Source organism: Notamacropus eugenii, chromosome 4 (assembly GCF_028372415.1).
Source record: "Notamacropus eugenii isolate mMacEug1 chromosome 4, mMacEug1.pri_v2, whole genome shotgun sequence".
NCBI classification, from domain to species: domain Eukaryota; kingdom Metazoa; phylum Chordata; class Mammalia; order Diprotodontia; family Macropodidae; genus Notamacropus; species Notamacropus eugenii.
In genome coordinates, this window is record NC_092875.1 from 96,065,886 (window position 1) to 96,079,584 (window position 13,699).

The window sequence follows — 13,699 nt, forward strand, 5'->3', positions numbered from 1 at the left end:
GTAGAGGCAACTTTTGGATAGGAGGCAATGGAACTCTTACTGAGAGAGGAAGAGAGAGAGAGAACAAAGAAACTGCTGGCTGAGTAAGAAAGCTGGGGATAGGGACATGACTTCTTGCTGGGGAAGAGAAGTTTAAAGGGAAGCAGTCATAGAAAGGACTTTCCCTTCCTAAAGAAAAAAATATCAAAGTTACCGGCACCTTATAGATAAGCAAACGTGGAGGGACTTTAATGTCAGCCTAGTCTTTGAAGACAAGTTAGAAAGAGCCAGGCACAAGCCCCAGGAGGGTTTTGACACAAAATTAAGTAGGTAAATGAAAGGAGCCTTGTCTCCCTTTTGCAGCTGAGTACAGGGATAAGAGGAAAATATCTTGAATTAAAGAAAAAGTTAAGGGTTGGTAAATGAGATGCAAATAGCACATTTTAGGCATTTATGGCTGTAAGTTTATTCTGAAAATGTTATTTGAATTATTAGTTATTTAAGTTAAGCAGGTAAAAAATTAGATTTCTTTAATTGTAAGATCTCATTGCATAAGTTTACATATAGGTTATGTCTTATCACTCAGATCTTGTGATCATGGGCACTCCAAGGTTAATACTCTAAGACAGGGGTGGTGAACCTCTGGCTTTGAGGCCACAAGTGGCTCTCTAGATTGTCAAACAAATCTTGTTCTGTGAAGTTTGGATTCAGTCAAAGGGCTGCACTCAAGGACCTAGAGGGCCACATGTGACCTTGAGGCTGAAGGTTCCCCACCCCTGCTCCAAGATAGTAAGTGATAGAGTTGTTGACCTGTATCAGTGAAAGTAACTTATAATGCAGAGTCTTCTCTATAAGGACTAAACATGAAATCACATTTCTCTTCCAAACAAAGTGATATATTTTATTTATTTATTTATTAGTATATTTATTAACTAGAGAATTTAGTGAACCAGAATCCCCTGTTTTCTAAACATTTTGACTAATTAATATTTACTTCTGTGGCAATCCAGTGAATTATTTTAAACAAATTACATTTTTTTATTCTGCAGCAGCTAAAACAATTTTGTAATCCCAAGTAGAACACTTTCCACCAGTCTAATTTGGAGGCCAGTAGGTATAGGTAATAGGCCAACATCTGCTTTTGAAAGATGACTGAATTACTTGCTTTATTTTTAAGCAGAATTAGAGATGGGGTTTGAATTCACTTTGCAGGCTATTTCTGCTAAAGCTGTAATTAAATAAAGCGTCACAGAATGTATTAAGTGTAAGGAACCTTGGAACATAAGATTAGAACTGAAAGGGCCTTAAAGAACATATAATCTACTCCCATCATAGTACAGACTAGAATACTAAGGAAGCTTGACATGATTGCTTTAAGGTTAGATTGAAAATTATTGACAGAATCAGGATTATAACCCAAGTCCCCTGATTCTTATTTCAGAATTCTTTCTACTATATCATAGTAATATTTTTTATCCTGAGGAAGATAGACTCCCCTCCCTTAAAATTAGTTTAGTATGTATATGATTACGTGACTAACATTCTAAGAAAAATGACAAATGCTGGAGGGGATGTGGAAAAATAGGTACCACAATGAATGCACTGTTAGTAGAGTTTTGAACTGGTCCAACTATTCTGGAGAATAATTTGGAATTATGCCCAAAGGGCTATAAAGCTGTGCAGACCCTTTGATTTAGTAAAACCACTAGTAGGTCTGTATCCCAAAGAGATCAAAGAGAAAGGAAAAGGGCATATATGTACAAAAATATTTATAGCAGCTCTTTTTGTGGTGACTAACCACAAAAAATTGGAAATTGAGGGGATATCCATCAGTTGGGGAATGGCTATTGTATATGATTGTGATGGAATACTTTTGGACTGTAAGAAATAATGAAGGGGAGACAGTTTCAGTAAAACCTGGGAAAACTTATATGAGTTGATGTAAAATGAAATTACTTCCCTTATTACTTCCTCTGTATCCCCCAAATCTGACCTCCTGTCATCCTGAGCCCCTTGGTGGCCAGTGAAATAAAAACTCCCCCATCATGAATTTCATCTCCTCTCCTAGTTTGTTAAGAGTAGAGTTGAGATGACAGCCTAGGTTTTTTTAGTCCCAGTCTAGGAATCTTCTATAAAGATTCTGAGGTAGCATAACTGACTATGAGGCTGTATATAAAACTCTGATTCTCAGAATTTACTTGTCTTTAAGAATGACTTTTTAAAAATCTTACCTTCCTTCCTGTCCTCCCAAACTTTTGTTTTGTCTTTTCTCCTTATTTTGTCTCTTATAATTCTATAGTATTCTGAAGAGAATTGGAGATCTGTGTTTTAGTTCTAACTGTGGTGTTAAATCATTCTGTGACCTTGGACAAATCACCTCACTATGTGTCTGTTAGCTCATCTACAAAATGAGGGGCTTGTACTAGAAGCCTTCTGATTCCTGAGAGCAAAAATAGTAATTAAGATGATTGGTTCTTGAGGATGTTTAAAAAAAAAATCCAAGCTCCTTTTCTAACTTTATATTTTTCTTAGATTATTTAAAATTCCCAAAACTCATACTTATCTTTTTTTAAAAATTTTATTTGTTTGGGGAGGTAGTAGGGGTTAAGTGACTTGCCCAGGGTCACATAGCTAGTAAGTGTCTGAGGCTGGATTTGAACTCAGGTTTTTCTGAGTCTAGGACCAGTGCTCTTTCCACTGAGCCCCCTAGCTGCTCCCAAACTTACACTTAACTTATACTTGTACTTAAAATTCTCAAAACAATATTTACCTTTGAAAGTGGATATATTTCCTCTGTAGAAAATTCCTGATTTAAGAACATTTGACTGTGTCTCTGGGCTATGTTCTGACTATTGCGTCCAGTTGTTGTCCTATATCTCCTCTCTCCTTCTCAGCCAAACTTCGTGAGAAAACCATTTATGGCAGTTCCCTCATCCCACTCTCTCCTCTTGTCTAAATACTCTTCCTTTTCTGGAGCTGCTCTCTCCAAAGTTGCTTGTCGACTTGAGCAATGGTTGCTTAATTGCCAGATCTTGCTTTTCTTACTCTTCCTCCTTCCTAACCTTTCTGCAGCTTTTGGCAATGTCAATCAAGTTCTTCTCTTGGATATTCTTTCTTCTCTGACTCATCATCACTGTTCTTTCTGCTTGCTCATCCTATCAGTATCATCGTTCCTCTTCAGTCTTATTTTCTGGATCTTTGTCTGCTACTCTCATGGGGCTCCTGCCCCATCCCAGGATAAGCTCACCAACATGCTGGGAACTCAAGCCTTGACTGACACCACCTTTCTCAGCCTCCTCCCCTGCTCTGGTTGGAGGGCTGGAGGGTAGAGCACCAAATTCCTCCCAATACTTTTATTTATAGAGAGCCAAAACAGGACAGTATAGTGGAAAATGTATTGGTGTCAGTGTCATTTCAAGCACTAATTTTAGTTGTTCATTTATTCAGTCAGTAAGCATTTATGAAGTGCCTACTATGTGCCAGGCACTAAGTTAAGTGCTGGAAATACAAAAAGAAGAAAACGACAGTCCCTGCCCCCCAGGAGCTTACAATCTAATAGGGGAGACAACAGGCAAACACTTATGTGTGTCCTCTCTCTCTTCTTTCACCCTTGCCCTCCTCACCAGTGTTTTGCTTCTGTCTACCATTTCCCCTGATTTGCCCTCCCTTCTGTCAGTTCCTCTCCTTTACTTTATCTCTTCCTTTCCAAATTCCCAGTTGGGTAAGATAGATTTCTATATTCAACTGATTGTGTATATGATTCTCTTTTTGAGCCAGTGCTGATGAGAGAGTTCAAGTGATGCTTATCACCCACCCTCTCATCTTTCCCCCCATTGTAATAGGTCTTTCGTGCCTCTTTCTGTGAAATAATTTGTTTCCCTTTCTTCCACACCCATTATACTCCTCTTTCTCATCCTTCAATTTTTTTATGCCATTCCCTCAAATTCACCTTATACTGTACCCTCTGTGTATGTATGTTCTTTCTAGCTGTACTATTAGTGATACAATTTTTAAGAATTACAAGTATCATCTTCCTATGTAGAGATATAAATAGTTTAGTTCTGTTGAATCCCTTATGTTTTGGTTTTTTTTTTACCTATTTATACTTCTCTTAGGTCTTGATATTAGAAGTCAGATTTTTGGTTTAGTTCTGGTCTTCTCCTTATTAAAGCTTGAAATCCTCCTATTTCATTGAATGACCATGTTTCTCCTTGATTTATTATTCTTAATTTTGCAGGGTGAGTGATTCTTGGTTGTAGTTTCTTAGTCCCAGTCCTAGCTCCTTTGCCTTCCTGTTCCATGACCTCTGTTTCTTTAATATTGTGGCGAAGTCTTGTATAATCCAAGTCCTGTGTAATCCTGATTGTGAGTCCCCCATATTTGAATTGTTTCTTTCTGAATGCTTGTGGTATTTTTTTCCTTAACCTGATAGTTCTGACATTTGGCTTATAATGTTCCTTGGAGTTTTTATTTTGGGATCTCTTTCCTGATGTGACTAGTGAATTCAAACAAACAAAATATGTACAAAAAAAGCTATATACAGGATAAATAGAAAACGATTAACAGAAGGAAGGTGAAGGAATTAAGAGTTCAGGGAAGGCTTTTTATAGAAGATGAGATTTTAGTTGAAATCTGAAGGAAGTCAAGAAAGCCAATAAGCAGAGGTGAGAAGAGAAAGCACTCCAGGCATAGGGGACAGTCATAGAAAATGCCCTAAGCTGAAAGGTGGAGTTTCTTGTTCATGGATCAGCCAGGATGTCAGTGTCACAAAGAGTATGTATTAGGGAATCAGGTGTAAGAAGCCTAGAAAGATAGGAGGGGGCAATGTGATGAAGGTCTTTGAATGCCCAACTGAAGATTTTGTATTTGATCTGTAAGCAATAGGGAGCCACTGGAATTTGTTGAGTAGGGAAATGACATGGTTGGATAGGGGTTTTAGTGTATGAATGGGGAGAGATTTGAGGCAGGCAGACCCACCAGCAGGCTATTGTAATAGTCCACATGTGAGATGATGAGGGCTCCGAGGTGCTGGCAGGGTTAGAGGAGAGAAGGGAGCATATTTTAGAGATGCTGCAAAGTTCAAGTCTATGGGCCTTCTCAATAGATTGGATATGGGGAGTGAGAGCTAGTGAGTAGTTGAGGATGACACCTAGGTCGCAAGACTGAAGGACTGGAGAATAGTGGTGCCCTCTATGGTAGCAGGGAATGTAAGAGGGATGCAGTATTTAGGGAGAAAGATAATGAATTCAGTTTTGGATAATTGGAAATCCAGTTGGAGATATTTGAAAGGCAGTTGGAGATCAGCAGAGATTAGGACATGATGGGTGGATTTGAAATGTCTGTGTGAAGATGGTAATTAAATCAATGGGAGCTCAAGAGATCATAAAGAAAAGTAGTGTAGAGGTAGAGGAAGTTCAGGGCCAAACCCTGTGGGACACTGATAGTGTGTGGGCGTGGAGGATGGATAAGGATCAGGCAAAGGAGACTGAAGAGGAGTGGTCTGATAAGCAGGAGGATCAGTGTGGTGTCCTACAGACCTAGAGAGAAGAGGGTATTAAAAAGGAAAGGAAGGGCAGCAGTGTCAAAGACTGCAGGGAGTTTGAGGAGAATGAAGACTGGGAAAAGGCCTTTGGATTTGGCAATTAAAATCATCGGTAACTTTGGAGAGAGCAGTTTCAGTGTAATGATAAGATCAGAAGCTGGATTTTAAGGGAAATGGAAGAGAATGAGAGGAGAGAAAGTGGAGGCATTTACTGTAGATGGCCTTCAAAGAGTCCCGCTGCAAAGGGTACCTGTAAAATGACGAAACTTATTCTCCCTTTCCCGTGGCATTGGTGTGAGGAGCAAAGGAAGTAAAAGGTTTCAAAGCATTTTGTAAACTACATAGTGCTCTAGAAATGTGAGCAATTTTTTATCCTGCATCTATACTTCATAAAACAAACCTCCTTAATAAAAGGACTTGTTTTGTAAAACTTGGACTCCATCAAAAGGCCACACTCAAGGACCTATAAGGCCACATGTGGCCTTGAGGTCTCAGGTTCCCCATCCTTGGGATATAGTGTTGCACTTTAAATCTAGTTTGTTGATTTGGGGAAAGGATTTATATTTAATAATAATATTATAGCTAACATTTATATAGCACCTACTATGTGCCTGGTCCTGTGAAAGTGCTTTTATTTTTAATAATTTATATATTTATAATTTATTATAAATTACATATAATGTACATATTATATAATTTATTACATTTTCTCATTTGATCCTTACAACCATCCTGAAAGGTAGGTGCTTTTAGTATCCCAAATATAGAGCTGAGGCAACTGAGGCAAACAGAAGTTATGTGACTTGCCCAAGGTTACAGAGCTAGTAAATATCTGAAGCCAATTTTGAACTGAGGTCTTCCTGACTCCAGGCCCAGGACTCTATCCCCTGTTATCACCTAGCTGCCTCTATATTCAGGTAACTATAGCTAAATAACATCTGTTTTAAAGAGAGAAATATAACTAGAAATTATAAAAAGGCTACTATAGTTTTAGAAGTGTTGTTTCCCTGTGATGGAGAATGTTAGATGTATTTTCTGAAGTACCACTTAACATTTTACTGTGTTTAGAGTGACCTGAGAAAATGAGCTTGTTCAATACTTTGTCAGTGGCTTGTTAGGAAGAAAGCTTACTACGTGGATGTAAGGAATCCTTGGATGGAATATGTAGTTTGCTTTCCCTTCATTTTCATGATTGTGTTTTATAAATGACCTGCTCTTTCTCATGATTCATCAGTGGAGGTGATATTAAACAGTTCTAAATAAGGCTGAGATATTTGGATAATCCAGTAAAGTGACTGTTGAGGGCTTGCTGTTTATACAGCATTACTTTGCAATCTAACCTGAAAAGACTGAGCTGATGATTTCTAATGTCTCTTACAGCCCTAATTCCTGGGGGAAAGGGGACAAAGTGGAGATGCTTTTTATTAATAAACTTGTCAATTCAGACTTCCCATCAAGAGGAAGTGTTTGTGCCCTTCCTGAAGCAGTGGTATTTTAAGTCAAGATATAACTCAAATAAGCTACTTACCAATCCCTTCTTAGTTCATAAAATGTAGTTGTCTTAAATTGCTGAGTAGGATGCAAGGTGATGACTAACATAGGGGGTCTTATTTGGCGCCCCCCAGGCTACTTGCTCCAAAAGTTGAATTCAAGAAATTCAGTTCAACAACCATTTACTATCTGTTGTGTGCAAAGTAATTTTCTGGGTGATGTTGAGAAGTAGAAATTTCAGGTGAGACTTGGTCTCTGTAGTTATGGAGTTTTTATCACTTTCCTCACAGAGTTATTATGAAGAAAGTACTTTTTTAACTATAAACCATTATATAAACATGGATTAATAATAGCATATTGTAAATATTTATCTATAAAATATGGGAGTTAGATGACCTGTAAGATGTTTGCTGGCTCTAACAATTTAACATATTTTTTGTTTTCTCTGTATCCTTCCTGCTTTTGAGTTCTACCAGTTACTGTATTGGTAAATGTAGAAGGTAGGATTTGAATGCAGATCTTAATTGACTTTAAGTCCGTTATTCTTTTACTGTATCACACTACTTTTCATGCATAGTGCCTAATTTTTTTTTTTTTTTTACTATTTTTTGGATGTCTTTTGATTCATGCATACGTTGGATTTAAAAGAGGCAGAGTTGCATGAAGTCATTGGCCTCACTCTTCCAGAGTTATCTCAGTCCAGTGGCAGAACAGAGTCAAGACAACTGGTGTTGGCTTGGGATGCAGTGGATGACCTTGTTAACCAAACTGAGTATTCCACAGCACCTGCTTCATCTGCCTTCATGGCTGTTGGAACAAATTATTCTCTTCTGCCTGTTCCACCAGAGAAAGTTTTCACATGCTTGAAGTAGATACCTCCCAACTCACTGAAGGGCTGAAATTCCTCTGTTAACTTCAACATGGTTTAGCCTATCTGCCAAAATGGTTTACTGGAATGTGACCACTGTGCATGTTATAGCTTCTTGGAGCCACAGGTGAGAGGTGAATCACACTACCTTTCATTCATGGTACCTTTTTGTGTGTGTGTGTGTCAACAGAATGAAAGTATTACATTAGAATAATTTATATGTGTTATCTCCTACTAATTGTGAGCTCTTCATGCTTAGGAACACTATCTTGTTCAATTTTTCACCCCTGATGCCTAGCATAGCGCTTCATGCGTAATAGGTGCTTAATAAAGATTTTTGGAAGTGAAAGCACAATTTTAGATTGTAAATGAAATGGTGAATTTCTAATTAGGTTCCCCAGATAATCCATCTTGTGAATAAAATTACTTGTCTTAAGTGATCTTTGAAACATGCAGTCTTGTAAGCATCTGGGCCTTGGACTCATACTTCGTGACTCTGCAGCCTCTTGAAAAATTAGTACAAAGAAGTGGTCATTAATATTCCTTAAAAGAACAGCAGGTTGGAAATGAGTTGTGGGATTAGATACTACTTCAAAACTTCTTCATGAAATTCTTGCCTTGATATTTCATCTGAGATCACTTTATGATCTTCATGTTTTCATGTAGTGAGTGTCCATAAGTATCAACCAACCTAACTTTTCAGATATACACACTATATAGGGCAAGCAGTGTAGCATGGAAAAGAGCATTGGCTTTGAGTTTTGAGAAACCTATGTTCTAATCCTGGTTTGCCACTGATGTGCTGTGTGGCCTTGATTCCTAGTTTCTTCTGTCAAATGCTGCTAGAAGATATCTATTCTTGCTGCCTCTATTTTCTTGAGACTAACTCACTTCTGAAACCCTTCATTACAACCCTTCTTAAGCTACTATTTGATTACAAGCTCTCATTGTTGTGGGGTGAGTGGTGCACAGATGTCTTGAGTTCTGCTCTGTAGTGGGCTAAGCCATTTGAGTGTCCACAGTTGGTCCAGGGCCAGCCCCTGGGAGTAGGGGGACCACCAGGCTGTCTGAGAAGGGGTGAAGTGGCTCAGGTTGGAAATAGAGCAAGTCATAATCTATTTTCTCTTTCATCTTGCACCTCTGATCCCTATTACCTTCCAAAAGAAAAAATAAACCCTTGTAACAAATAAGCATAGTAAAATAAAATAAATTTGCACATTGGCCAAGTAAAAAAAAATGTCTAAATTGCACCTTGCATCCATCACTTCTCTTTCAGGAGGTTTGTACATGCTTCATCTTGAGTCCTTTGGAATCTTGGCCAATCATTATGTTCATCAGAGTCCTAAATTTTTCAGAGTTGCTTGTTTTTAAAGGATTATTAATCTGCAGATTATTTTCCTAGTTTTGCTCACTTCACTGTGCATCATTTCATAGTGGGCTTCCCAGGTTTCTCTGAAACTGTCCCTTTCATAATTTCTTTTAGAACAATACTTTTCCAATATATTAATAGCTCATACTTTGTTCAACCATTCCCCAATTAATGGACACCCTCTTAATTTTCAGTTCTTTGCCATCACAAAAAGCTGCTGTTATAAATGTTTTTGTGAATATGGATAATTTTTCTTTCTTTGATCCTTTTGGGGTATATAGGCCACATAGTGATATTCCTGGGACAAAGGGTATGTGCAGTTAAGTAGCTTTTGAGGTGTAGCTCTAAATTGTTTTCTAGAATGGCTGTACCAATTCTTAGCTCTATCAGTTATACACTCACCTGCCTATTTTCCTGAAGCTCCCCCAGTATTTGTCATTATCCTTGCTTTTATTTTTTTTTTCATCTTTGCCAGTTCGATGTGGGGTAAGGTTGAATCTCAGAGTGACTTTTTTTTTTTGCATTTGTTTAACTAGTGATTTGGAACATTTTTTCTTATGGTTATAGATATTTTGGATTTTTTCTCCTGAGAAATGCCTGTTTGTATACTTTGACCATTTAGCAGTGGGGGAGTGTCTCTTGTTCTTACAAATTTGAATCAGTTCCTTGTATCTTGGGTAAGAGACCTTTATTAGAGAAACTTGTTGCAAAGATTCCCTCCCATCACTTAACTGTTTCTTTTCTAATTTTAGCTGTATTGGTTTTATTTATGCAGAACCTTTTAAATTTTATATAATCAGAATTATCCATTTTATCTTTCTGTGATTCTATCTATCCCTTGTTTGGTTATAAATTCATCTCCTATTCATAGATCTTCTAATTTGTATATGATGTCATCTAGGTCGTGAGTTTATTTAAAACTTCTCTTGGTATAACATGTGAGATGTTTGTCTACACCTGGTTTCTTCCAGATGGCATTCCAATTTCCTCAGAAGTTTTTGTTAAATAGTGAATTCTTGCCCTAGTAGTTTGAAGCTTTGGGTTTGTTGAATACTAGGCTACTGTATTTGTTTGCTTCAGTTTGTTTTAAACCTAAACTTCCACTGATCATTCTTTCTGTTTTTAGCCAGTACTAAATTAAATGATTACTGCTTTGTTGTATAAATTGAAATCTGGTATTGCTAAGTTCGCTTTTTTCTCACTTTTTCCCCCTTATTTCCCATGGGATTCTTGACTTTTTGTTCCTCCAGATGATTCTGCTATTTTTTTCTTGATCTCTAAAATAATCTTTTGGTAATTTGATTGTTATGTCAAATTTAAGTATTGTCTTTTATTATATTGACTCAGTTTACCTATGGCAGTGATGATTTCTCTATTTAGGTCTGTCTTTGTTTTTTTGGAAAGTATTTTGTAGTTGTACTCACATAGTTCCCATGTGTGTCTTGGCAGGTAGCTTCCCAAATATTTTATATAGTATATAGTTATTTTAGATGGAAATTCTCTTTCCATCTCTCCCTCCTGAATCTTGATCAAAGTATATAGAAGTTCTATTGATTTCTGTAAATCTATTTCACATACTGCAACTTTGTTGAATTTGTTTCAAACTGATTTTTTTGGTTGACTCTGTTGGGTTCTCTAAGTAGTCAGTCCATAAATATTAAGTGCCTTCTTGTTGGGGGTGGAAGCTCAATTCCATGTGGACAGTCTCCGGCGGGTAAAGGTGGGAACTTCTAAATCTTAGAGTTCTCATGAGGCCCCCCATGAAACACCAGGGAATCGAGGAGTGAGACCGAGCTATCTCGTGTATTTCCGCCTCTTCCTGTGAGAAACGTGATGGGAGGAGCATCCCCGCCCTTGAGACTGTCCCGGATCTGGGCACACCTATTGTTATCTAACAGGCACGGTATTCAGGTGCAAACTACACGGCCGGAGAGCTTAATTAGGGTCAGGAAAGCCTGAAGGCGCTCTTAGCGCGGAGGGGCCCTGACAGGACAGAAGGCTCCGTTTTTCCTCTCTTTGCTCTCCCCTCCCCCTCTCTATCCCCACTTACACTTCTACTTCCAATCTCTTACCGTAAGATCTTTGCCTCCTTGGGAGATTTCTCTCTCCCTCCTAAGGAAGAGCTCCCCCTGCACATGTAACCAGGACCCTGAATAAAGCCTAACCCTTGTTCGACTCCGGAAAGTCTCTTCTCTCATACGTTTATCCGGTTTGGCCAACCGAAGACCTGGGACAGGTAAGGTAAGACTCGGGTAGCCCTCAGGCCTCTAGGCCTGGCACCTTCTCTATGTCAGGCCCTGTTCTGAGGATAACAAAGGAATACAAAAAGTGGCTCTACTTTCAGGGAACTCACATTCTAATGGGAGAGAGAGCATGTAAACAACTACATGCAGAAAGCTGTATACTGTATAGGGTAAATTGGAAACAAGCAAAGAAGGGAAGGCATGAGAATTGAGAGGGGGTTAAGAAACATTTCTTATAGAAGGTGGTATTTTTATCTGAGACTTAAAAGAAGCTAGGGAAGCCAGGACGCAGAGATGAGTAAAAATAGCCGATTGGGAGATGGAGTGTCTTTGAGGATCTGCAAGGGGTCTAAGAGTATGTAGGGGGAGAAGGGAAAAGTGGATGGGATGCAGGTTACAAAGAATTTTGAACACTAGATAGAGGATTTCATATTTGATCCTGAAGGTGATAGGGAATCACTGGAATTTATTGAGAAGGGGAGGTGACATGGTTAGACCTATATTTTAAGAAGCTCAATTAGGCAGCTGAGCAGAGGATAGACTGGAGTGGGGACTAATAACTAGGCTGTGGAAATAGTGTAGCGTGTTACTGTTAGATCTGTTAGATCAGCTCACAGCTCCACCAACAATGAATTAGTGTTCCAACTCTCCCACATCTTCTCCAACATTTATCATCTTCCTGTTTTGTTATGTTAGCCAATCTGATAGGTGTGATGTGGTATCTCAGAGTTGTTTTGATTTGCATCTCTCTAATCAATAGTGATTGAGAGCATTTTTTTACCTTTCATATTCTAATGTACGTTTGTATTTATTTGGAGATATACTGCTTTCTTTTACTAGGATAATAGCATTGTAGGATTTTAGAATGAAGAGAAACAGCATAACTGTATTTGAGTATTTTGAGGGACTATTACATGTAAGAGTGAAATTAATTCCTTATTATTGTATGGTCCCTATCATGTTGGATGATGACTGGTTTAGAGGTGTTGTAGAGAAGATTCCTGTTCAATTCTGAGAAGGTCTAAAGACCTCCTTCAGTCTCCTTCTATGGTTCTAACACCATATTGCTTACTGTTTGTGGCTAGACATTATTCCGATGGAATTAATCTTTTGTAATGCTTTATTATCATCATATTTTCTAAGAATTAACGAATGGTGTTATTTATGATATATCTTGTAGTTTACAATAGTTATCATTCAGAATATATAACTTAGAAACTTACCAAGAAGTATAGACCTTATTAGCAAGAAAAGAAAGGCCAAAGTTTAGGAGGTAGGTGTTAGAAAAGTGTTTTAGAATGTGACATGGGGCCAAAATCAGTGATGTATTTCTACTCATTACTGATGTGTTAATACATGTAACAAGGATCTTATTTTTTTGTGATATTTCATATCTGTCTTTTGTGCTTAAAGGAAAATAAACAATTTATGTGTGCGCTCTGCATTATTCGTGAATAACTGGTACAAATTTTGTTTGTTTCTTTCGATATTTCAGCTTTCAGAAGAAGAGAAAATCCAGCGGTACAGCATTCTTTCTGAGCTCTATGAGTTAATTGGTTTCCATCGCAAATCTGCTTTCTTTAAACGAGTAGCAGCAATGCAGTGTGTGGCCCCCAGTATTGCTGAGCCTGGATGGAGGGCTTGCTACAAACTGCTCTTGGAGACTCTTCCTGGCTATAGTTTGTCACTGGATCCTAAGGACTTCAACAAAGGTAAGTTCCAATCCTTTTGGAGTAAAAGATGTTTATTAATTCAATGATTGCTAAGGATATGGCCTCCTTTTTTATTCATATCCAGCTAGTATGAAACAGTGTAAACTATGATTGCTGTTTTTTTCTTTTTTTAGTGTCAACAACAAATCAACAAGCATTTATTAAGCTCTTACTGTATGCTAGGCACTTTGCTAATTTCCAAGAATACAAAGAAAGCAAAAAACATTAACAGCTTTCAGGGAGCTCACAGTTGAATAGGGGAGACAACTTACAAATAACTATAACATACAAGAAATATGCAGGGTAAAGTGAAGGTAGTCACAGAGGGAAAGTGCTAGTGTGAGAAGACATCTATTTTTTTATTTTCTTAATTTTTTTTATTTTAATTTTTCAATTTTTTTTGCACATTGAGCATGACTTTATTTAAAAATTAGCAAACAATACTGTAGAAAAATGATATTTAAATCTCTAAAATGCTACATCTCAGATTTAGTT

At 37.8% G+C, this 13,699-nt stretch overlaps 1 protein-coding gene across 4 annotated transcripts in view; it reads left to right on the forward strand.

Moving 5' to 3' along the window:
- Nucleotides 1–13,699, forward strand: part of TRAPPC9 (trafficking protein particle complex subunit 9) — a 1,025,445-nt gene that overhangs the window by 88,336 nt on the left and 923,410 nt on the right. For all 4 annotated transcript variants that reach the window (XM_072602984.1, XM_072602987.1, XM_072602985.1 and 1 more), the window contains one exon: nucleotides 12,988–13,204. In XM_072602984.1, coding sequence (XP_072459085.1) covers nucleotides 12,988–13,204 — 217 coding nt within the window. The remainder of the gene's footprint in view (nucleotides 1–12,987; nucleotides 13,205–13,699) is intronic.